Source organism: Prionailurus bengalensis, chromosome B2 (genome assembly GCF_016509475.1).
Source record: "Prionailurus bengalensis isolate Pbe53 chromosome B2, Fcat_Pben_1.1_paternal_pri, whole genome shotgun sequence".
NCBI lineage: Eukaryota > Metazoa > Chordata > Mammalia > Carnivora > Felidae > Prionailurus > Prionailurus bengalensis.
The window spans coordinates 13,614,549-13,636,366 of NC_057349.1; the positions used below are offsets into that span (position 1 = coordinate 13,614,549).

At 60.9% G+C, this 21,818-nt stretch overlaps 1 protein-coding gene across 3 annotated transcripts in view; it reads right to left on the reverse strand.

Annotated features, from left to right (window-relative positions):
- The window catches only part of JARID2 (jumonji and AT-rich interaction domain containing 2), a 274,220-nt gene that overhangs the window by 4,859 nt on the left and 247,543 nt on the right, over positions 1 to 21,818 (reverse strand). For all 3 annotated transcript variants that reach the window (XM_043590773.1, XM_043590775.1, XM_043590774.1), the window contains 11 exons: positions 20,335 to 21,388; positions 17,079 to 17,581; positions 14,269 to 14,361; positions 11,253 to 11,371; positions 11,087 to 11,157; positions 10,155 to 10,269; positions 7,574 to 7,679; positions 5,673 to 5,855; positions 4,874 to 5,004; positions 4,073 to 4,256; positions 692 to 799 (listed from right to left, as the gene is read on the reverse strand). In XM_043590773.1, coding sequence (XP_043446708.1) covers positions 692 to 799; positions 4,073 to 4,256; positions 4,874 to 5,004; positions 5,673 to 5,855; positions 7,574 to 7,679; positions 10,155 to 10,269; positions 11,087 to 11,157; positions 11,253 to 11,371; positions 14,269 to 14,361; positions 17,079 to 17,581; positions 20,335 to 21,388 — 2,667 coding nt within the window. The remainder of the gene's footprint in view (positions 1 to 691; positions 800 to 4,072; positions 4,257 to 4,873; positions 5,005 to 5,672; positions 5,856 to 7,573; positions 7,680 to 10,154; positions 10,270 to 11,086; positions 11,158 to 11,252; positions 11,372 to 14,268; positions 14,362 to 17,078; positions 17,582 to 20,334; positions 21,389 to 21,818) is intronic.

Consider the following 21,818-nt stretch of genomic DNA (forward strand, 5'->3'; position numbering starts at 1 on the left):
CCCCAGAACCCTAGAATCGGGCTTTTCCGGGAAAACCAGAGACAGCCTTGGCTCTGAGGCCCCTGAAGCGGCCAATGCCGCTCACAGGGGGCCCCCCGCCCAGAGAGAAGGGAGACAAGGCCCTGATCTTCCTGTGCTGTCCGCACCACGACCTGTCCTTCCCTTCCCTCACCGCCCCCCCCCCTCCCCCCGACGCGCCCCGTCTGCATCTGTCTCGCAATGGACATGCACAGGTGGCCCACCGTGCCCCTGGATCTGAACCCTACCCGGAGGGGACAGCACAGTCCCTCATTTCCTCAGCAGCCGAGCCAACCAGTGGGGCCAGCACCCAGACCCCGCCCTCGTAAATGGAGGCCCTGGCGGCCACTGGTGCTGATGGAGACACTGTAGGGGAGAGATGGGCCAGGCTCCCGTACAGGGGGAGGTGGGCCAGGGGTCCCCATTAACTGGAAGAAGAAAACTGAGATAGAACGAAGTTTGTGGAAGTAAACAAATCTCCCCATTGTTAGTTCCTAGGGCTCCCCAGGTCGGATCGGACACAGGCTGGACCCCCACCCCCACTTTCTGTGGAGTCAGGCCATCCAGACAGGGACCCAGCACCACACTGGGTGCCCTCGGCCTCCGTTCACACCAGCTGTTCACCTCTGTGGAAAGGCCGAGCGGGGCACAGGTCCCCCAGGTGCGGACTGACCTCATCGTAGCGGTACATCAGCTTCAGCCCTCGACAGGACTTCTGCTTCTCCACGTGGCGCAGAGCACACTCCAGGCAGAAAACCACGTTCTCGTTCTCCTGCACGACCTGTGGGAACAGCGGCGGCCGGTCCTGAGGTGCAGAAGCCATCCAGGACCCCCCCCCCCACCCCGAGGGAGCAGGGGCAACTCAGGGAGGCCCGACCCCAGCTAAAGTCCCCTCCCGATCTCTGCTGCCCCTTCCCAGGAGGGGTTCTCGCCAGCGACAGGCTGGAGGAGACAGGATGCGACCGTGGTGCCGCTGATAAGCTCTCAGGCACTGGGCCTTCGGGGACCTTGTGCACACAAACCACCTGGGGAGAATATGTGGCAGGGTGACCGCGAAACGCACCCCAAACATCTCAGCGGCACGATCGATTCTGCTGGTTACCCAGAGGCTGCCCCCCGCATGCCCCTGGGGGACCCGATGCCTCTGCCCGAACCTGCCCCGAAACTCCAACTGCCTCCTGGGTGATCTGCAAGCCGGACAGGCCCCGACCACCTGCCAGCCCGTGGGAAAGCCTCTGGCAGCGGGAAGCGCACACCAGGGCCTGGGGCCCAGGGTCCCTGTAGGCAGCACAGGGCCTGATCCGCCACAGACATGAAGATTTGGGGGTGGGGAGGGTGCAGAGGGACAGCTGGTTTGCATGGGGGCCCTCCCCCTGTCCCTGTCCCCATCCCCCCAACTTCTAGTCCTGGTCTCATTTAGAAGGAAATTCGGGAAAATGCTGCCTTCACACACAAGACGCGACAGGTTCACAGGCCTTTTCATAAAGACTGAGGAGAAACAGCCAGCCACAGGAGTAAGGAAGTGACACTTAAGGGAAGAAACCCATTGCCTTTTAAAGACACTCAGGCTCAGGACAGGAATAGACAAAAATAGGAAACCGTAAACAAAAGTACAATCTTATTACTAATCCAAGCACTGAAAGTTGTGAATCAAAATAAAACCTCAATTTTTACCTATGAATTCAGGATGATACAAGCTTTCTTTTCTAAGTAACTTAATAAAGTTTTTTATTGGGGCGCCTGGGTGGCGCAGTCGGTTAAGCGTCCGACTTCAGCCAGGTCACGATCTCGCGGTCCGTGAGTTCGAGCCCCGCGTCGGGCTCTGGACTGATGGCTCAGAGCCTGGAGCCTGTTTCCAATTCTGTGTCTCCCTCTCTCTCTGCCCCTCCCCCGTTCATGCTCTGTCTCTCTCTGTCCCAAAAATAAACGTTGAAAAAAAAAAAAATTAAAAAAAAATAAATAAATAAAAATAAAGTTTTTTATTTATGTGAGAGAAAGAAAGGAAGCAAGCAAGCGTGAGCAGGGGAGGGGGCAGAGAGAAGAGAGAAAAAAGGAGACAGGATCCCAAGCAGGCTCCACATGGTCAGCACAGAGCCCTACTTGGGACCCGAACTCAGAAACCGTGAGATCATGACCTGAGCCGAAAGCGAGAATCAGATGCTTACGGAGGCACTGCAACGTAGGCTTTCTTAAAACAACAGTCAGGCTGCTAGGAAATGCCTGGTGACAGCCCGAAAACAAACCCACGGGAACAGGCCAGTGCCCCGCACGGAGGTCGTGACAGTGCTGTTCACGGTCGTGGGAAGTAACGGGACACTTTCCCACGGGAGTAACTCCGTTCCAACACAAGAGGGACGCCCACGGGACTATGTGGCTTTTATGAGCCATGCTCACAAAGCATTTTTAAGACTCGGGGAAATGCTTATGCTTTTCTTTCTCTCAGAGAGCACGGCTCTTGATTTTCTCTTAGAAACGCCTTGGAAAAGAAAGACTAAGGCGGAAGAAAACACAGATCTTCCTGGACTTCTAAGAGGGCTACACCCCGATCGAGCCGCTGAGAGCTGAAAACCTCCTAAAGCTGAAACTGCACGTTAGGCAGCTAACCTCCCGGACAGCACGGCTCGGCCGGGCCCCCCTGACGCGTGCTCCCGACAGCAGTCTACACTGGGCCCAGTCCCGCAGCACAAAGCCTATGTGACAAGACACCGCTGACTGTCCCGTGTGACTGCTTGAACGCCGTGCTGAACGTGAGGCCAGAAGGGCTGTATGGGGCAGAGCGGTTGTGAGAGAATCGGCCGTTCAGCCTCGTGACTGCAGAGCTGGCTGGGAGCCGCGGTCACCGCTGCTCTGCGTCACACGGGAGACCCCGTGGCACATCGCGGGGGGGGGGTGAGGGCGCGGCTCTAAAGTAAAAATCCGAGTACAGTTTCCACGAAATGCCTACCAGCTTTGGACCATCGTAAAGTGGAAACGTCCTAAGTTGGGAAGCATCCGTGTGCACGTGTGTGGCCGCTGTGCATGCCATTCTATCCCCCCCACTCCCCCCACGCTCCCAATCAGGTAAGTCCTAACGCCCAGTACCTCAGAACGGGACTGTATTTGGAGGCGGGGCCCAGAACAAGGCAACTGGGGTAAACGAGGTCGCAGAGAGGGTCCGGCCCAAGTAGGACTAGTGTCCAAGGGGTTAAGACCTAGACCCTCCGGGTGAGGGGTGAGGGGTGGGGGAGGGCACACGTGAAGAAGACCCGGGGAGACTGTGGCCATCTGCTCACCAAGGACCCAGAGGCCTCGGACGAAACCCACACTACCGCCTCCTGGAGCCCAGACTCGCGGCCTCGAGAGCTGGGAGGGGAGGGGACGGGAGGGGAGGGGAGGGAAGGGACGGTCGTCCAAGCCCCCTGCGTGCGGTGCGGACTGACGCAGTTCTCCCCTTCTCTCAGCCTTCGGACTGCATGGGTGCAGCTGGGGGTCCCCCACCTCTGCAGGGCACCCGGCCAAGGGCTGGGGGACACGGGGTGAGGCGGCGTCCTCCAGGCACGAGGCCAGGAGGGGGACAGGGGTGTGCCTGATGCCCCGTGCCTCGGCGACCACGTGGGACGTCAGTGCCACCGCGGGTGTGAGGACACTAAGCTCCCGTCGCTGGAGGGCCGTGAGCACCGGGCAGAGGTGCACGGCGTCCAGACCGCCCTGTGTGGGGGCGGCCACCCCCACGGGCCACACCAGCCCGGCGGCCATTCCCCTGAGGTGCCCGAGCCCCGCTCTGGCCTGGGACGGCCGTGGGGAGACACGGTGACCGCACGAGCACGGCTAAGCCCAGGGCTGGGCGGGCCGGGGACACCGGCGGGGCCGCTGTGGAAGCCAACGAGGACGGAAGCGGGGCGGACGACCGCAGGAGCAGCAGCTTCCGCCAGAGGCCAGGAGGCTGGAAGCAGGGCTGCTCCGCTGGGGGGACCGTCCGTCCTGACCCAAGACGGCCCCAACTCCGCAGGGCAGCGCACTGGACAGGGGCAGGGGCGAAAACCGTCCCGACCCGCGGCCGCTCGCCCGGGCTCACCATGGACAGGTAGCACAGGTGCTGGCAGACCTGACACCTCCTCTCTGACGTCTCCAGCTGCAGCCACTTTCGAGGCTTTTTCTTGCCATCCGCCATGGCGCCGTTGCCGTCGTGGCTGCCGTAGCGGGCGGACGAGTGGAGGCCGGCCTCGAACAGCTGCCGCCGCTGCCGCAGCTCCGTGTCCCTGCGCGGACAGAGAGGGGGCAGGCGTCAGGGCGCCGTCGGGCCACGCCGGCCTCTGCCTCCGCCGGGCCCCGCCCCCCGGCCGGAGGGAGTCGCACACGGGAGGCGGGCTTCGGCTTCGGCCCTGAGCCGCCTCCACCCGTGGGGTCTCCCCTCTGACCGCGGAGGACGGAAGCCAGGACGGGGTCTCGGACTTGGCGGGACCCACGGGCCACAAGCAGAGGCGGTGGGCGACCTAGACCGCGGCGGGAGGGCTGAGTGGGGAGCACCGTGCGCCAAAACGGTCGTGCGGGGCCGGGCTGGGCCCGGGGGGCTGCGGGTCCCGTCTCCTCTCGGGGGCCACCCCGCCCCCACTCCCTCCCACAGGCGGCTGCCGTCCTGTTGAGTGCCCAGCGACACGTACTAACCCCACACATGAGGCAGCGAGAGAGCAAGAAGAAAAGCCACCACTCTCCCCCAAGTCTCCACCGGCCGAGCACCCAGTGGGCCCCGTGGTTCCGAGAGTTGGCCCTCGTCCCGCCGCCCCCCCCCCTTCCCCCTGTGCGCGGGACCGGCCTCGGTCTGTGGCTCCTGGGCGCTACCCTTGCCCTGCTGGGCCCAGAACCCAGACTCCGTCACCTGAGCTCATCCAGAAGGGCGGAGATGGTACTGAGAGTGGGGCCGTTCTCCTTTTTTGCTTCCGCTTGTGCAATCTGGTAGAGGAGCTTCTCCATGGAGAACGGCTTAGCTATGTGGCGACGCTTCATTTCCTGCAAGAGAGGGTCACAGCCTTTAGGGCAGATCTTCCTTACCAGGCGGCTGCCGGGGGTTCTCCCTCATTTGGAAGGTGGGGGGCTGTCTGAATTCTCAAACTCTGACTTCCATCTGGATTCAAGGCAACTGGGAATCCTGGGAACGTTCCTGCCCGCCTGGGAGACCAACACGAGGCAGCGGGAAAGGTCATCGCTTGGGGCCACCAACCACAAGGCAGGTGCCACGGATTTAAAATGGGTGCGGGGGCACCTGGTGACACACTTGGTCAAGCAGCCGACTTCAGCTCAAGTCATGATCTCATGGTTCGTGGGTTCAAGCCCTGCGTCGGGCTCCGCACGGAGGATTCTCTCTCCCCCTCTCTCCCTCCCCCACTCACACTTTCTCTCTCACAATAAATACGCTTAAAAGTCCACACCCGCTTTTCTTTGAAGTTTTACCTTCAACTCTTTCCGTACTGTGTTCCCAACACCGTGCGTGCGGGAGTTAACAACAGAATTCAAAACCTCTCATGATACAAACTTTCCTTTTAGAAAAAAACCCTCGGCTGCCTCTTAAGAGGTTTCAAAACCCATATTCTGAAACTCAGCGTCACCTAACGTCAGACCCGCGCGTGCAGGGCCACGCGTGCTGCCGTGCACCCACGGGGGGGCTGGTCCCACCTTACCTTGGCCGTCTCGAAGCCCATACTCGTCCACTGGGTGGTGGCAAAGTGCACGGTCTCAGAGACGCTGTAGCCGCAGCACACTTTGGACACAAAGGACCCCGGGAAGCAGACGACAAACTGACCGCTCTGCTGCACGGTCCTGTGAACCTTGATTCCCTCCCTGCACAGCACCTCCGGGGAGATCTAGGGAGACAGGCCGGGCTCGGGGGCTTTCCTGGCTGTCGCCCCCAACCACTATCCGCCGCCCAGAGCCCCCCTTCTGTGACAGCTCCGCCAGCCCCTCCCCCAGCGAGTGGACCAACAGGCACCCCTGCTGGCCAGGAGTTGGATGAGGTTTAGTATTAAAGATTTGCTTCTCCTTTGAGAAAATAAAGACACAGGGGCGCCTGGGTGGCTCAGTCGGTTAGGCGTCCGACTTGGGCTCAGGTCACGATCTCGCGATTCGTGGGTTCAAGCCCCACATCGGGCTCTGTGCCGATAGCTCAGAGCCTGGAGCCTGCTGCGGATTCTGTGTCTCCTTGTCTCTCTGCCCCTGCCCCGCTCACACTCTCTCTCAAAAATAAACGTTAAAGGGGCCGCCTGGGTGGCTCAGTTGCTTAAGCATCCGCCTTCAGCTCAGGTCATAATCTCGCAGTCCATGAGTTTGAGCCCCGCGTCGGGCTCTGTGCTGACAGCTCAGAGCCTGGAGCCTGTTTCGGATTCTGTGTCTCCCCCTCTCTCTCTGACCCTCCCCCATTCATGCTCTGCCTCTCCCTGTCTCAAAAATAAATAAACATTGGGGCGCCTGGGTGGCTCAGTCGGTTAAGCGGCCGACTTCGGCTCAGGTCATGATCTCACGGTCCGTGAGTTCGAGCCCCACATCAGGCTCTGTGCTGACAGCTCAGAGCCTGGAGCCTGCTTCAGATTCTGTGTCTCCCTCTCTCTGACCCTCCCCCATTCATGCTCTGTCTCTCTCTGTCTCAAAAATAAATAAACGTTAAAAAAATTTTTTTTTAAATAAACATTAAAAAAAAATTTTTTTAAATAAAATAAAATAAACCTTAAATTTTTTTAAAAAAGAAAAGACAGACACATAATTCCTAAGAACAACAAAGATCTGCATGGATACCGGCCTAAAAGGGACAACGGTCCCGCAGGGGCATGGCCTCGGTGAAGACCCGGCCCTGTCCCCATGCACCACTGCCAGGTTCGAACGGGGTAAATGGATACCACCTGGGTGGCTGCTGGGAGGCCTCTGGAGCCGGGAGAGCACAGGGGTGCAGGCTGGGGGCCCCAGGCCCAGCACATCGAGGGGCTGCTGCTCCCCTTTCTCTGGGCTGAACCCAGAGTGAGCAGGGCCCTGCAGGGACGGGAGACCGAGGCGGGGGTCAGCAGAGGCCAGACGGGACCTGAACTCAGGCGTCAGGACACAGCTCAAGGCTACAGACCCCCAGAAACTCAACTGGCCCAGGACTTCCTGAAGACAGGGTCAGAAGCCCCTGTGCTGGTCCTGTGACGGTGAACATCCCCAACTGGTAGCCCAGTCACCCAGGTGCCCAGCAGGTGGGGACAACAGGGCACAACAGAGCCAGAAGACCACCCGACACAAGCCCGTGGCCCCCGCCTCCTAGATTGCCCGGTCTCCACTTACAGAAAAAGCAGGCCCTGAAACGGACTCAAAGGCCAGCTCGGGCCTCATAAGCCCGGAATCCCGTGCTGTCTGAGGGAAACACCGCTTTCGTAAAAGAGAACAGGTTGGCTTGCAAGGATCCCTGGAGGGTTCATTTTTCAATGTCCTCTTTGCCTCTGGGGGGCAGGCCAGCAAGGAAAGGGACTCGATAAGACCGCTCAGGGTTGGGTCCCAATCCTGAATGCCCGCTCCCGGCCAGCATCCGCGGCCCCGGGCAGCGGGGGGGACCTACCATGACGTTGCTCTCCAGCATCTGTAGCCCTGGGGTACCGTTGGCTTGCAGCAGGGTGTGGACCACATCCTCCAGCTTGTTCTCCTCCTCAGCAGGAATGCAATACCTGGGTTGTGTGGGAACACGGGCGGGACACAGCCTTGACATGGAGCCTCTGCCCGGGGAGCGCTCACTGGGCCCACGCTGCAACCCTCCGTCCGAGAGGGGAGCGAACACCGGCTTGCAAAGTGGCCTTGGGGGGTAGCCGGGAGGAGGAACGCACCCCAGTGACTGGCGCCCCGCTTCCCAGGGCGACACCGCTGCTCCCAGCCAACGCGGCCAGAACGCAGCCACGGCGGGCGAACGCACCCGTCACGTGGAGCTGACCTACGCATGAGCCAAAAAGCCTTCAAACCCAAACCAGATGTCGAAAGCCGCCTAGAAATCAGATCCAGACACACATGCAGACGCGATCAGCCTCTGCTAAGTGCCCTAAACCTTCAGAGGACACGACAGGACCCCGGCGTTGGTCCCCCGGGCAGCTGAGGGCTGCGGCAGCCGGAACGGGCGAGGGGACCCCCGTGTTCTCCGAAGAGGAGTCCAGCCTGTGCACTCGCCGCCTCACGGCCAAGGCTGCAAGGACACCACAGCGGCTGTGAAATCCTGGAACGGGAGCTGGTAAAAACCCAGGGGACAGAGGAACACATTCCCGGAGGGAGCCGTGTGCCAGGAGCCAGCCCGGCTGAGGGCACAGGACGGGCGCCACCACGAGAGCCACGTCAGGCAAGCTGCACAGGCAGACAGAGGGGCCAGGCCACAGGGGCAGGGGACAGCGCAGACCTTTCTGGCCGGAGCTAAGGAGCCGCAGGGATGCTGGGGGGAGAGAAGGCTGAAGACGTGGGCAGAACTTCACCAACAGAAGAATCTGGAACCTCACCGTGTTGGGGGGGGGTGGGGGGGGAGTCGTCACCAGTGTCCCAAGAGGGCCCACCAGGGACACACTCCTGGAACGGTCCTGACTGGGCCACAGGCCAATGAAGCCACTGACCTCCCTTCAGGGGAGTCGGCCAGGCAGCTCACATCCTGCCCCCGATACAACCGGTTCCAAATGTCCAACCTTCCCACGGGCCCACTGGCTGGCCATCCATCGCCACCGGAGTCTGTGAGGCAACCCTACCCTTGGAGGCCAAATCCTGCTTTCCAGTCGCCAAGCACCACATTCACGTTCTCTATAAATGCTGATTTCAACACCTGTGTATCCTACTCCTGACCTGTGACTGAAATCCAGGGGTTCTACCCTAAATCACCTGTTTTCAGAAAAATCACACACCATCAAGTCCCAGGGTCACATCCCGGCCTCCTCTTCACTCTCCACCAGCAGGGTTTCCGGGGATGAGGCTTCCAAAGGCCCAGGGAGTCCGACGTCTCCCCACCTCTAACTCATGGCCAGGCGGCGAGGACGGCCTCGCAGCCACAGCACCTCACCGCCCCTCGCCCCTGTGTGCAGGGCGGGCCGGGTCACAGGCCTGGGAGGGACCCTCTGCTCCCCAAGCCGGGCGTGGCCACAGAAGCTCGTCCACGGGGAACAGCCCTCCAGACGAGCAGGCCGCACACCCCTGCACGCCACGCACTCTGTCTCGGGCCACCAGCCCCCGCTCCGGTCTTCCCGCACGATGCCGAGGACCCCCCATCCTCGGTGGCGAAGCCCCCACAGGGGTCCCCCGGTCCCGCCAGGCTTCGACACCAAGCACACCTGTGGGAACGTGGCCCGAGAGCAGGGGAGTCCTGGTGCGGAGGCTGTGGCAGAGACAGGCTCCCGGGGGGAGAGCACCGGTTGTGCGACTTGGCGTGTTTTAATAAAGAATGCCGAATCACCCCCTCAGGACAACAGCTGCAGTTAGTGTGGGACAGATGTGGTGTCGCTGGCTTGTCAGGTGACAGGACAGCCTGATTACGTGCAGTAATTTCCCATCTGCCACCGGGAAGGAAGGGCCCAGAGCACCAGCCGTGGACGGGGACGGGCGGACAGGGCAGGGTCACAGGTGGGCACCCAGGCGGTGGTAAGAGAAACCCGTGCCTCTCCCACAGCAGGGACCCGCTCCCAGGGACACCTGTGCTCTGTGGCAGCGACGGGTCGGACACCCCGCTGTAGAGATGCCAAAAATAACCTCACACCAGGCCCGGGAGAGGACGGTTTACACTGGGTGAGGGGAAGGCTGGGGACCCAGCACAAACACTCCACCTTCTGTGACACCCCTAACTGCTCTTACCCCTAACAGGACACGAAGTCCTAGAAAACACCACCAACAAATAACGTCCTAGAAGAAAAAACAAGGGTAAGCAGGCAGCTGACAAAAAAGGAACAGAAACGGCCAATAAGCACACGAAACGATGCTCAACCTTGCTCACCATTCGAGCAAATCAAACCTCCTTCGAAACCTTCCCGCCACCTCAAGCGCTTCCAAGGGAGCTAAGAAATCCTGTGACTGAACCGGGGGGCACAGGACCAAACCCACACCAGCAAGCTCCCGGGGGCGGTCAGCCGCCTGGTGAGAGGTGGAACTTTCCGGAACGCTGGGGCCCCCATGGCAGGCATACTCACCAAATGCAGTCAGCACCAGTGTGTAAGTAGTCGATATAGGGAAGGTGGTTTTGGTCTCGAGACCAGCATGAGGTAGAAAAGACCATGCCGATGTTTAGCCAGGGAATTGTCACTCCTGCCAAGGGGGAGAGAGGCGTTACAGAGGACAGCCACATGGTCCCTGAGTGACAGCACCTAGAAACCCCTGCCTTCTTCCCAAGCGGAGAGAAAAAGAAAGAAACAGGACTCAAAAGTCAGACGACACCGGTGAGAAGGTGCTCGCTCCTTCCTGTTAGCTACGCAGAAAGGAAGCCAAGGCAGGCAGACACGGTTACAAAACGGTTTTTAAAAACATCTTCATCTGTGAGTTTCGGCGGGAAGCCCTAATATGCCCCGAGGGGCACCACACGGGGACTGTCGTCCACCAGCCACGTGCCGTGGCCCGCTGAACCTCAGCTCAGGACGCCCCACAGACGTGTCGACCTGAACTCCTGCGTGTGCTGGATGGAGGCAGGAAGCTCAGGCCCCACTCTCTGGGGAGGCCTCGAGGAATCGCTTGCTCCCCCTCCACCCCCCAGCGTGTGGAGGGGGGCCCAGCCGTCAGTGACCACAACCCCCAGTGACCACAACCCCCAGGGCACCTGGCTGTCCCTGCCCTCTGTAAGCCATCGATCACTTCTGAGCCCACACCAGCCCTAAGGAGTCAGGACATCAGCTTTGAAAATACCAATTTCAAGATGAAACCTTGGCCACGAAGTGTCTCCCCCGCTTTTAGATGCTACCATTCGGTTCACCTTTGCACACTTTTCTGACTTCAACAATCCCATTCCTCTGCACGCTAAAGACCAAAGCTTCCAATCTACGTGATCTACGCCGCTAGCCTCCTGTCCCGTCCTGGTCGTTTGGGGCAAGGGGCCTCGGGACCCGGAAGACGGCGGCCACACCAGGCTTACCAGGCACAGCACCGAGGTGACGCAGGATGGACCCTGTGTTATTGGGGAGGACGGTGAGGTTCCATCCGTGCCTGCGGCAGAGGAGAGCAGAGGGGCGTCACAGACTGGCAGCGGGGGAGGGACACCGCCGAGGCCCCCAAGTGCAGGCCAGAGTATCGGACGTTACCTTGAAAACGGTTCTGATTTTCCCACTGGGAATCCGCTGCCGTGAGTGTTGGTGTCCACCTTGCCACAGTGCACGGCCACGTGGCAATCCTTCTCTTCCACGAGCCTCCAGTACTCTTGCTGTGGGGAGAGGAGAGGCCCGGTTGGCACCGCGCCGTGCGCGAGTCACGGAGCGCGGGTCGGGGCGAGGCCATCGACGTGCGGCCGAGGAGCCCATCCCCCGGGAGCGGCGGGGCGCCTCCGACAGCACAGAGTAAGACGGCAGGGGTCGGATCGCCCGGGAGCAGACACATCCCCACAGAACCGCGGACGGGCGCCAACCGAGACTTGGTCACCGCGTTCAGTGAAACGCCCACCGGCAGGTGCACAAAATCCACACGATGGAGGACTCGGCCTCTCAAGGGAAGGCCGTGCGGACACGTGGATGAACCCCGAAGACCCGAGGCTGAATGCAGTGAGCCGAGCACAAAGGGACAGGCGCCGTGTGATTCCACCTACACGGACACACGGCATCACGGTCAAAGAGAGAGAAAAGAACGCTGGCGGCCAGGGGCCGGGGAGTTAGTGTCCAGCAGGAACAGAGTTTCGGTCTGGGAGGATGAAATCCCGGAGACGGATGGTGGGGACGGTCGCGTGGCAACGTGAAGGCACTGAATGCCACTGAACTGCACACAGAGAAAACGGCTGAGGTGGTTACGTTATTGTTATGTGTATTTTTACAAAGTTTTAGAAGTCATTTATATGGGGCACCTGGGTGGCTCAGTGGGTTCAGCGTCCGACCCTTGATTTCTGCCCAGATCACGATCTCGTGGTTTGTTGAGTTCAAGCCCCACATCGGGCTCTGCGCTGATAGCACGGAGCCGGCTCGGGATTCTCCCTCTCCCCTTCTCCCCCTCTCTCTGCCCCGCCCCAGCTTATGTTCTCTCTCTCAAAATAAATAAACTTTTTTAAGTTATTTATACGAAAAGCAGGGGGAAAGCAACGAGAGGAAGGAGGGGGAAGCCGTCCCCCCATCATCCTATAAAGAACACGGCCTCCAGGTCGGCCATCTTGACAGACACACACCTTCCTCCCTTCCAGTCACGGGTGATCCTGACTTCTCAGCCCCGTCTGTGCATCAGAATCACCAGAAGTGAAGGCTACTTCCACCCGGACTGTGATTCAGCCAACTAAATCGGACAGGGTGCCAGGGGGGATGTCACACGACCAGTTTTAAAAGCCTACCAGGTGACTGTAAGGAGTCCTACCCAAACAGCCAGGGGCGGAGGGGGGTCAGGAACGTGTTTTGCCAACAGCTAAGATGTGCTCAAGTTTCCCACAGGCAATGCCCCCACCTCAGAGGCCTTTTTTGTTTTCAATTTTTCATTCCAGAAGCACAGCATCATCTTCCCTAATACCTTGGCAGACCCCATTTAGCTGGAACCACACGGAAAGGAGGAAGCCTAGCGAACAAGCAGCGGGTGTCACGACGTGCAGTTTGGCTCAGAGAAGTGCTACCACAAACCATACAGGCTCCACAACAACTTCTCCAAAGGGGGAACAGCCTGGAGGGGTCGAAAGCCCCAAGAAAAAAATCCCACAACATTGTGTGTCTGGGTTCCTTAAGCGTGTCTCCTGGAAGGGGAGGAACAGAGTCTGGGTGAGGGGACAGCTCGAGGCCCGGCCCTGCCACCGGGTGTAGAGACCGACCAACGGCCACCTGGGGAAGAAGGGGACGGCCACCAGCCAAGAGGAAGGCCCAGACCTCTTTGGCGGATCTAGAAGCTAGACAGACTCCGACTCATCCAAGTCTGGATTTTAGCAGACCTTCCCCTGGTGTTCAAATATTAGGCAAGTGCTTAGGAGAAAGCGAGACTCTCAGAACGAATTCCTGAGCAGGAAACTAAAACAAGCTGTGTGTCCTTCGTGCCCCACACAGATCAAGCCCTGCGGCCTCTGAGGCCCCCACGGGGACCTGCGCTGAGCAGCCAAGGCCTCTCTTCCCAGCCCAACTGTTCACCCCAAAAGGTCCCATCGCTTTCTCCTGCCACCACATCCCACAAATGCCATGAGCACTTGGGAAGCAAGTGTGACCCAGAGTCGTGGCGGAAGGGATGTGGCTTCCGCGGGTCCAAAGCAGGGGGGTCAGGCCATGGTGTGGTATTCGGAGGCGCCACCCAGGGAAGAGAGCTGGGGCGGCCCCGTGCAGATCAGCAGAGACACGCGGCCCAAGGGAAGGACGACCCTCAGGGCTAAAACCAGACACGGGGAGGTTCCCCCAACGGGGAAGCCTGATCTGCGGGGCCGGGGCTCCGGTCCTGGGCTTCTGATGGCTGCCGTGCGTGGCCCGTGCGGCCTGGTTTGACCTGGCCCGTCCCGGGACTTGTCCTGACGTCCCACTCCGGGGAAGCCGGGCCCCTAGCAGTCAGCACGGGTGTGTGCACAGGGGCAGACGTGCTTGACAGGAAGACGGAGTCTGAGACCCGCCCACCAGCCGCTGCCCTCGACCAGCCACGGGAGCTCGGCTTCCTTCCCTTGACAGGACCAGGCGCGGGGCACCGGGTGGGGGAGGTAAACAGATCTGGTCCCTGTCCTGCAGCGGCTCACCCAGAAAGCCCCCTAATCGGCCGGGCACAGGAGGGCTCCGGGCTTCCCAGCCTCACGCTAACTCCAAGAACAGAGTTGGGAGAAGCACAAAGATGGCAATCTGCCAATCCCATTAAAGAGAAAACGGGGAGAAGAGAAAAAGTGCAACCGTGGTTTCAAGGGATTCCGAACATTCTCTTACATAAGAGACGACGGGGTGAGGAGTGGCCCCCAGGCAGGGGACGCGCCCGGAGCTCACCCCGACTTGGCGTCTCCCCACCCCTGGCCGGGGGGAGGCACACACTCTTCGCCGCACCTCTTGTGCCCTTGGGGGAGTCTAGATTCGGTGACGACTTGCCAGCCCCCGGCACACAGACACCCACGATGGCCCCGGGGGTCCCCTCAGCACCATCGGGCACCAGGGGGCCCGGGGCCCCGGGAGGCGCGCTCACCTCGATTTCAGCCGGGGCGGGCTCCTTGCTGAAACACATGTTCATGATATTTCTTGCTGTTCGATAAAAAGTTGTTAAAGACACGGACCTTCCCTGGAAAGAAAACAAAGACGAGAGTAAAAAGCGTGAGAAGCCAAACTGAGCCCCGACCCCACGCGAGGCCGCACCCCTGTCCCGGTCCACGGCCGCTGTGTGTCCTGAGCTGACGTGGGCAGGGACCACAGAAGAACGTGCTCTCGGGAGGGTCCTCGGTGCCGACCGCAGGGGAAAGAGGGCCCCTCGGCCTCGCACCAGCAGCAGACGGACCCCTGCCCTGATCCGGCAGAGATGGAGGCCGTGCACCAGGCGGGCCTCGCACAGGCACACCCGTGACACACAGAAGCACGCTTCGCTTTACGGGGAAGGGTGTACGATGTGGGAAGGGCACAGAACTCCCCAGTTTACCCCACCTGGAGGGCAGGAGGAGGGGCTGGGGGCCAGGGAAGAAACCAGCGGCATCCCAGACCCGCTCGGAGCTGGGGCCGGACCAGGGATGGGAGAGGGCCCGAGAGACACAAACGTCAGGCACCCTCCACACCTGAGAACCGGCCAAACGCGCAGCCTCCTCGAGCAAACCCGGGGAGCAGAAGCGCTCTGCTCGTTCTCTGCCACAGAAGCCACGCACTGCCCCCTCCCACCTCCCGGGGAGCACCTAGCATGCCAGATACCTAGCATCAGGACGGCCAGCACCCTGCCCTCTGCTGCCCCCTGCCCGGCGGTCTCCACAGCGACGTGCTCAAGACGGCTCACGGTTTCCGCCTGGGAATCCCACCGGAGACTCCGTTCTCACCTCCACAGACAGGAGGTTTCGTTTTGCAGAGGCGAGCCTGGTCAGAGCTGTGCTTTTCCTGACCGGGCACGTTTGTCCCTTGGTTGCAGAGGTACCCACTGAGCACCTACTGTATACCAGGCCTAGTGCCGGGGGCTGGAGACGGAGCGGCGCTGGAGCGGACTACGTCTCTGGCCTGTGGAACCCCAGCCCTTAGTGAATGAGTGAGTGAGGGCCGTGAGCGCAGGGAGCCAGAAGCAGAGCGGCAGACGTGGCTCTCCCCTACCGTGCACCCCCATAGAGCTAACGGGTTTAGAACAGGTGACAGACCCTTCTGGAGGAAGGAAAGTCAGAGCGATCGGCATGCAAGTTGTGGCATCTGCTTTTGCTCTAGAGCACAGAAAGGGACCGCGTGGGGCGACTGCAAACCTCTCCAGAGGTTACAAGGGAAGAACCTACCAGCCAGAGAGACAGGGCTTTGCATCACCTAAAAAGCAGAGCACCTGTAATTCTCGAAAATGACACCTGGTGCCCAACAGTCAACACCCACGGAGGGCCAAGGGCTTCAGGACGCCCCCACCCCCCGCAGGCCCTCGGCACGCACACGGCTGCTGCCGACAACCCCGTGGCCACCACGGCCAGACTGTTGTGATGAACCCTAAAGCTGTCAGTTACAGGGCACGTTTCCAGAAACACTCTGCTCAGATTCACCTCATTCTCATAGAATTGACCTTCTTAAATGAAAAATGTGACAAGTAGAAAATATCTCATTTCTGGAGTTGGCTATTCGGAGTCGCCGGATTTAACAAATGGCTTCAGCCGAGAAGAGCTTTTCAAGCAGACACCCAAGGAACACCCAAACATGCGCCTGAATGTATTCCACCTGCCTCCTCTCCCTTATCTCCCAAGGGTAAAAGGGTCCCCCGCCCAGGGTCTCGGGGGACAGCGCCAGGTGATGAGAATGGGGAACCAGAGCAAAGGAGACTCCGCCATGATGGGTCTAGTAAGAAAGTTCTACCTAGGCAAGCAGGGCATCTTCTTCCAGAAAGGCGCACAGGACTACAGCCCAGGAGGAAGAGGAAGTGTGGCACAGGGCAGCCGGAGTGGGGGGGGGGGGGGGGGACTTCCCATGGGCTCAGAAAGGAAAGACCCAGAACCCGGAGAGGAGTCGCAGAAGTCCCAGGCTTCCGGGAGGGAATCGGCATCGGAAGTCCATGGAGACTCCACCAGGCAGGGCCCTGGGGCAGTGCGGGTGGGGAAAGACGGGGACCCACAGCAGCCTGTCAGCGCACCATGAAACTGCCACGCCACTGCCAGGGGGGTTCAGGGGTGGGCACGGCTCGCCATGTGAGGGTCCCAGCTGGGATGTGCCCACCGTGCCCGGTGTCCTGCTCACCCTGGCAGGCAGCCCTCACAGGGACTCCACCCGCCTTTTGGAGGAAGGGACTTCTCAGGACAGCAGGTGCAGCCATGCGATCTGGCAGCAGAGGAGAAAACCGTGCGCGCTTCTATCTGCCAGGCTCCTGCCTCCCTCCCGCAAGCACCCCCAGCAACTCCCTGCAGAGGCCTGCGCTGATCGCTTCCCCAGAAGGGACCGGGCAGAGCCAGGGGCTGATGGGCGGCTCAGGATCCAGACAAGGAGGCAAAGGAAGCCAGTGCCCCGAGCCCGGGGAGTCCGGCCCGACTGAGCAGGTCCCACCACCTGGAAGGGCTGGGGGCGCTCCGAGGGGCAGACTCGGCCCCGTGGGCGTCTACACCCAAGCCGCTGTGTCCCCGGCACGTGGGTGCCCGTGGCCCGTAATGCAAAGGAGATCCAAGGACCTGGAGCCAGCATGGGGCTCACCGGCGGTCACGGCTCACAGGGGTCAGACGTCCCAGGCCTGCATCCCGCCCGCAGCTGCACACACTGCCGTTCCGGGCGCCACCGGAGACCGCAGCCTGGCGCCTCGGGCCCGCACAGCCCCGCCCCGCGGCCAGCCCCCCAGCCCCGCCGGGGGCCCACCTTGTATATGCATTTGTGGAAGTCACTGAGGATGCCCTTGTCCTCCTCCTCCTCTCGAGCCACTTCCTTTTCCTGAGCAAAGAGTCGCCGTCGGCCCGTCTTGAGCTGGGCCTGGCCCACCTCTTTGAGCTTGCTGCGGAAGCCGTTCCTGTGGGCCACGCCGTTGATGAGCCCGTTCTTGGGCTCGAAGCGAGGCAGGGGGTGGAACTTGTTGTAGTCATGCTCCGTGTGGCCCTCGAGGGGTCCCTTCCGCTTCTCCAGGATCTCCTTCTCCATCAGCACCTCCTTCTCCAGCCGCCGGTGCTCCTCCGGGGACAGGGAGTCGTAGGACAGCAGGTACTGGCAGTAGGCTTCCTGGAGCTTGGCCAGCCGGTCCTGGGCGGTTTTGGGGATGCGCAGCATGTCCGCCAGTTTGTTCCACTTTTTGAGGTCAGTCACTTGCTGCATGCCGCCCATCTCGTTAATCAGCCGGAAAAAGCAGGCCAGGTCGAGCTCGCAGCCTCCTGGGACGGGGACAAAGCACGGGGACACTCAGTGACAAGGACCACGAACGACACCCTCTTGCTCCAGCTGGTTAAGTCCGGGGCCGCCCGCTAGGTGCCAAGGATGCTGCTGGGCCCTGGGGCCAGAGCGGCGAACGGAATTGGTCCAGGCCTTCAGGGAGCTTAGTGCTTACACGAGGACAATCTGGGAGGCCACGGGGATAAATAAAGCAGGCAGAGGGGCTGGGGAGCTAAGGGGCTGCTGCCTCAGCTGGGATGGTCAGGAGAGGTGTCCCCAGGGAGCTGACAGGTAAGCGGAGGCCCGAATGAAAGGAGAGCTGGCCTGGTGGGTCTGCGGGGAGGAGCATCCCAGGGCGCCCCGCCCCCAGCAGGAGCAGCATGTACCGGGGTACCCCCCCACCCCCCAGCACAAACCCCAAGAGGCAGGTGGAGCCAGGTGAGGAAGCAGGGGCCCGTCCCTGGAGACAGGGACAGGGACAGGGCCTGGGCTGTGCTGCCCAGCTGCACCCATGTCCCAGCGATCCCCCCAATGGCTGTGACGGCAGAAACCGTACGTGTTGCGCCCGCTGTCGGTTCCCATCTCGTTCGCACACGCACAATGACTGGTTTTCCACCCCCTTGACTTCCAGGGCAAGAGGCAGTATTTGAGAGGGCAAAAAGACGGTCTGACTGTCCCTCAACCCTCTCTCTCATGGCCCACGGCCCCCGAGAGACTGCTTACCTCAGTCTTGGGGTGGGGTGTGGGCTAGTGTTCGATACCCCCCTCGATCAACTCTCAGGACTGTACAAATGCACATCAAAAGCAAATATACTTGAAAAACGCTCATAGAGGGACTATCTATGTGGGGCCTGGAAAGCAACCTCCCTCCAGACAACAGAGGAGGAACAAAACCTTCCAGAATAACCATCCACTGGCTATTAAGGGAGTAAATACGTAACAAAATGCTAGGGAAGTTCAGTAAAAATTAGGTTTTAGGTCTTTGGAGCGTGTGGATAGATTTATAAACAAAATAAAAGACGCTGAGCTCCTGTGGACTCTGACAGCCTCCTGGGCATCGTGGGACCACGAGGTGGGTGCCCCGGGCAGACTGTGCGGGAACAGGTCCCCCAGCCCATCAGACACCAGGGGAGTCGGCTGGGTGAGATCAGTGAGGAGGCTCGCCCTCCTTGGGCAGGAGAGGCCATAAGGCGGAGATGCCATCACTCGCTTCCGGTCTCCAGCTCAAAATGGGGAGATGTGGGGCCGGCGGCACAGTGCCGGACTTGCAGAGGCGGAGAGGGAAGGGAGTCCCCTCCGCCAGCCACAGGCGCTCAGATCACAGGCTGACTGGGGAGGCGGCAATCCATACCTTTGTGTTTTCCTCTATGGAGAGCATAATCCAGCAGCACCTGAACATTTATATGCTGCTTGGAAATCGTCATTCCACGGACTCCTCACCTGCTACCACTGGGCCCATTTGCAGGGCCACGAAGCTTCCAAGTGGCCAAGCGCCTCCCTCACCCCTGCTCCCCGAGGCATACCTGCTCCCCCAGGGGCTGGGAACAGAGGCAGAAGGAGCTCCTGTACCGGGAGATCCTGGAAAACTGCTTCGAAACTGTTAAGTCCCTTGCCCTGCGAGGCGGCCAAGCTCGGGCCAGGTGAGCACCCCTTTCAGGGATGGGGACAAACAAGGCTTTACGCTGCTGGGCAGCAGCAAAGACTGTAGACACACGCACTGTGGGGACACGTCCACCCAGCCTCAGGCACTGCGTGAAGGAGTCAAGGCCAAGAGAACCTACTCTGGACGAAAGGTTGCCGGCTGTCGTTACGTCACCGGATTCCCCCACCATCCCCGGAAGAACCACGGTCCCCCTTGCACGGGGTGGGGCTCAGACTTGTCACCACAGCCCGGAGGGCCTGGTGCTGTTCAGAGGACACGCAGGGCGCAGCCGACACCAAAAGCTCACGCCTGCTCAGCCTGTTCCCACAACCCCGAGTCGGGATTCTCACTCAGGCATCAGTTCCTGCAGGCACCTGCTGAGAAGGTAAGGACGCCTCCCTCACCTCACCCCTGCAGGGAGCCCTGACGGCCAATCCCTGACACGTCAGTGGCGGTTAAATGGCTCCTTTCCTCACCGCCTTTACAAAATCGGGACCCCCGAAACGGAGGCAGGAACATGCCCGTTTCGTAGGTCTGGAGCCGAAAGGGAAAGGGTGTGAGACCTTCCCCAGCTGTCCCCAAAGCAAACCCCGACCGACTCTGCAAACCCAGCCCAACCCAGACAGAGGGTGAGAACCCCGGAGGGACGAGCAGCTTTCTGGGAGGAAGAGGGACCCGGGACATGGGGGGGCCTGTACGTGGGCTCTGCGGGTCACGGCCCTGCAGCTGCCGGGACACGTGCGCGCACGGGGAGCCACCGAGGTGAGCTCTGCAGTGGGTTCAGCCCTCAGGAGAACCTCAAACCCGTCCCCCAATCTGTGGCCTCTGACAAGGCCCTGCCCGATCACCAGAGACAGTGATGTGCAAGGAAAAAGGAGGACAGAGAGAAAACAGGGTGACCTGTGTCACCCAAACACGCACGTGTTCAAGCCCGAGTTCCCAGTGCCTCAGATAGGGGACTGCATTTAGAAACGGGGTCTTGAAGGAGACGAGTGGGGTGAAGTGAGGTGTCTGGGCGGGTCCTCAGCCCGTATGACCGATGGCCTTACGACCAGAGAAAAGGACACCAGGGGCGGGCGCACAGAGGGCGGCCCGGGGCCGGGGGGGCCTCACCTATGAGCGGGAGCTCGTCCATGGTGATGCCCTGAGATCTGAGGTGCTTCTTGATGCAGGCCAGCCGCTGCACGTTGGGGCCCCAGCGCCGGCCCAGCTTGTGGATGTGCTGAATCTGCGTGACAAACCGCATCTCGTCGTTGAGCTTGCACTCGGGCCGCCAGTCCGGAGGCGGGATCACCCTGCACATGCCGTACTTCTCCACCTGAGCGCGGACCGACTCGATGTAGACGAGCGGGTCGTGGAACTCCTTGGCGGACGGCCTGAGCACGGGGATCTCGTCCATGGCCGCCCAGCCGGCCCGGCCGCCCCCCTTGTCGGGCTTGGCCGCCGCCTCGTGCGGCTTGTGCAAGGGCTCCGGTTGCGAGGTAGAACGGTTTTCACAGGAGGCGCCGTCCGACTTGCCGTGTGCTTGTCTGCCCGGCGTGCTCTTGCCGGCCGCGGCCCGCTTCGGCCGGCTCCTCTCCGAGCTCCGCTCGGGCACCTCCTTCTTGGCGTGGCCGGGCGGCGGGGCTCTCTCCGCGGGGGCCGGGGCCGCGGGGAGCGCCGCGGCCGCCTTCCTGCCGGGGGCTTCGGCGCAGCCGGCCGACCCTTTCATCTTCTTGGGGGGCGACTGCGGCTTCTCGGGCTGCTGGGCCTCCTCCAGTCTCCTCTTGGAGTTCCGCAGCCCCTCCCTCAGCTGCCGCCCCCCCACCTCCTTAGTGCATGACTTTGGGTTCAACCTGCCACTGACCTTGAGGCCATTGACGGCGTGCCCGGTGGACTTGGACGCCCCCCCGAGGGATAGCACCTGTTTGCGGGTTTTTGCATTGCTACTTTCGGTTTTCCCTGAGATTGTGTGGTTGACGGCGGAACTGGGCTTGTGGGGATTGGGTTTGGTTTCCTTGACCAGTTCTCTCTTGGCTTTGGTGTATGTGACAGTCCCCTTAGTCACCGTTGCAGTGTACTTCACAGTTTTGGACGGTGAAGGTCTGACTTCGCGCATCTTTTTGGCACCGGTCGCACTTGTACCCAGAGATGACGACATTCGAGTGACTCCGTTTACCTTCGAAACCTGGGGGGCGGCAGAGGCAGAGGGGGACAGGCGAGAAGAGCAGAATTAGTAACCTTTCCAAGAGGGTGACCTCGCGGCACGCGGTGACGAAACCCAGCTGGCCGCCGGCCCTCGCGAAGGGGGAGGTGCGGGGCCGTCGTCAGATACCGCACGCGGCCGTGAACTGAAGACAGAGAGACTCCGGTTCAGACACAGGCCTATCCTCCTACACAAACACTCGCGGCCCGACCCGAGTGCCCGCGGCATGGATTCCGGGGCATATTTTCACATGCGTGTTAGGTAGCTCTTCCAGAAAAATCAAGGTTTCACCACGACCACCTGTCCACTCGCCTCCCAGTCACCTGTCACAGGTTAAGGACACTTACAGGAGCAAACCCCTGCCCATTTAGGGGAAGAGGGGACGGGCGGACACAGGGACGCACACACACAC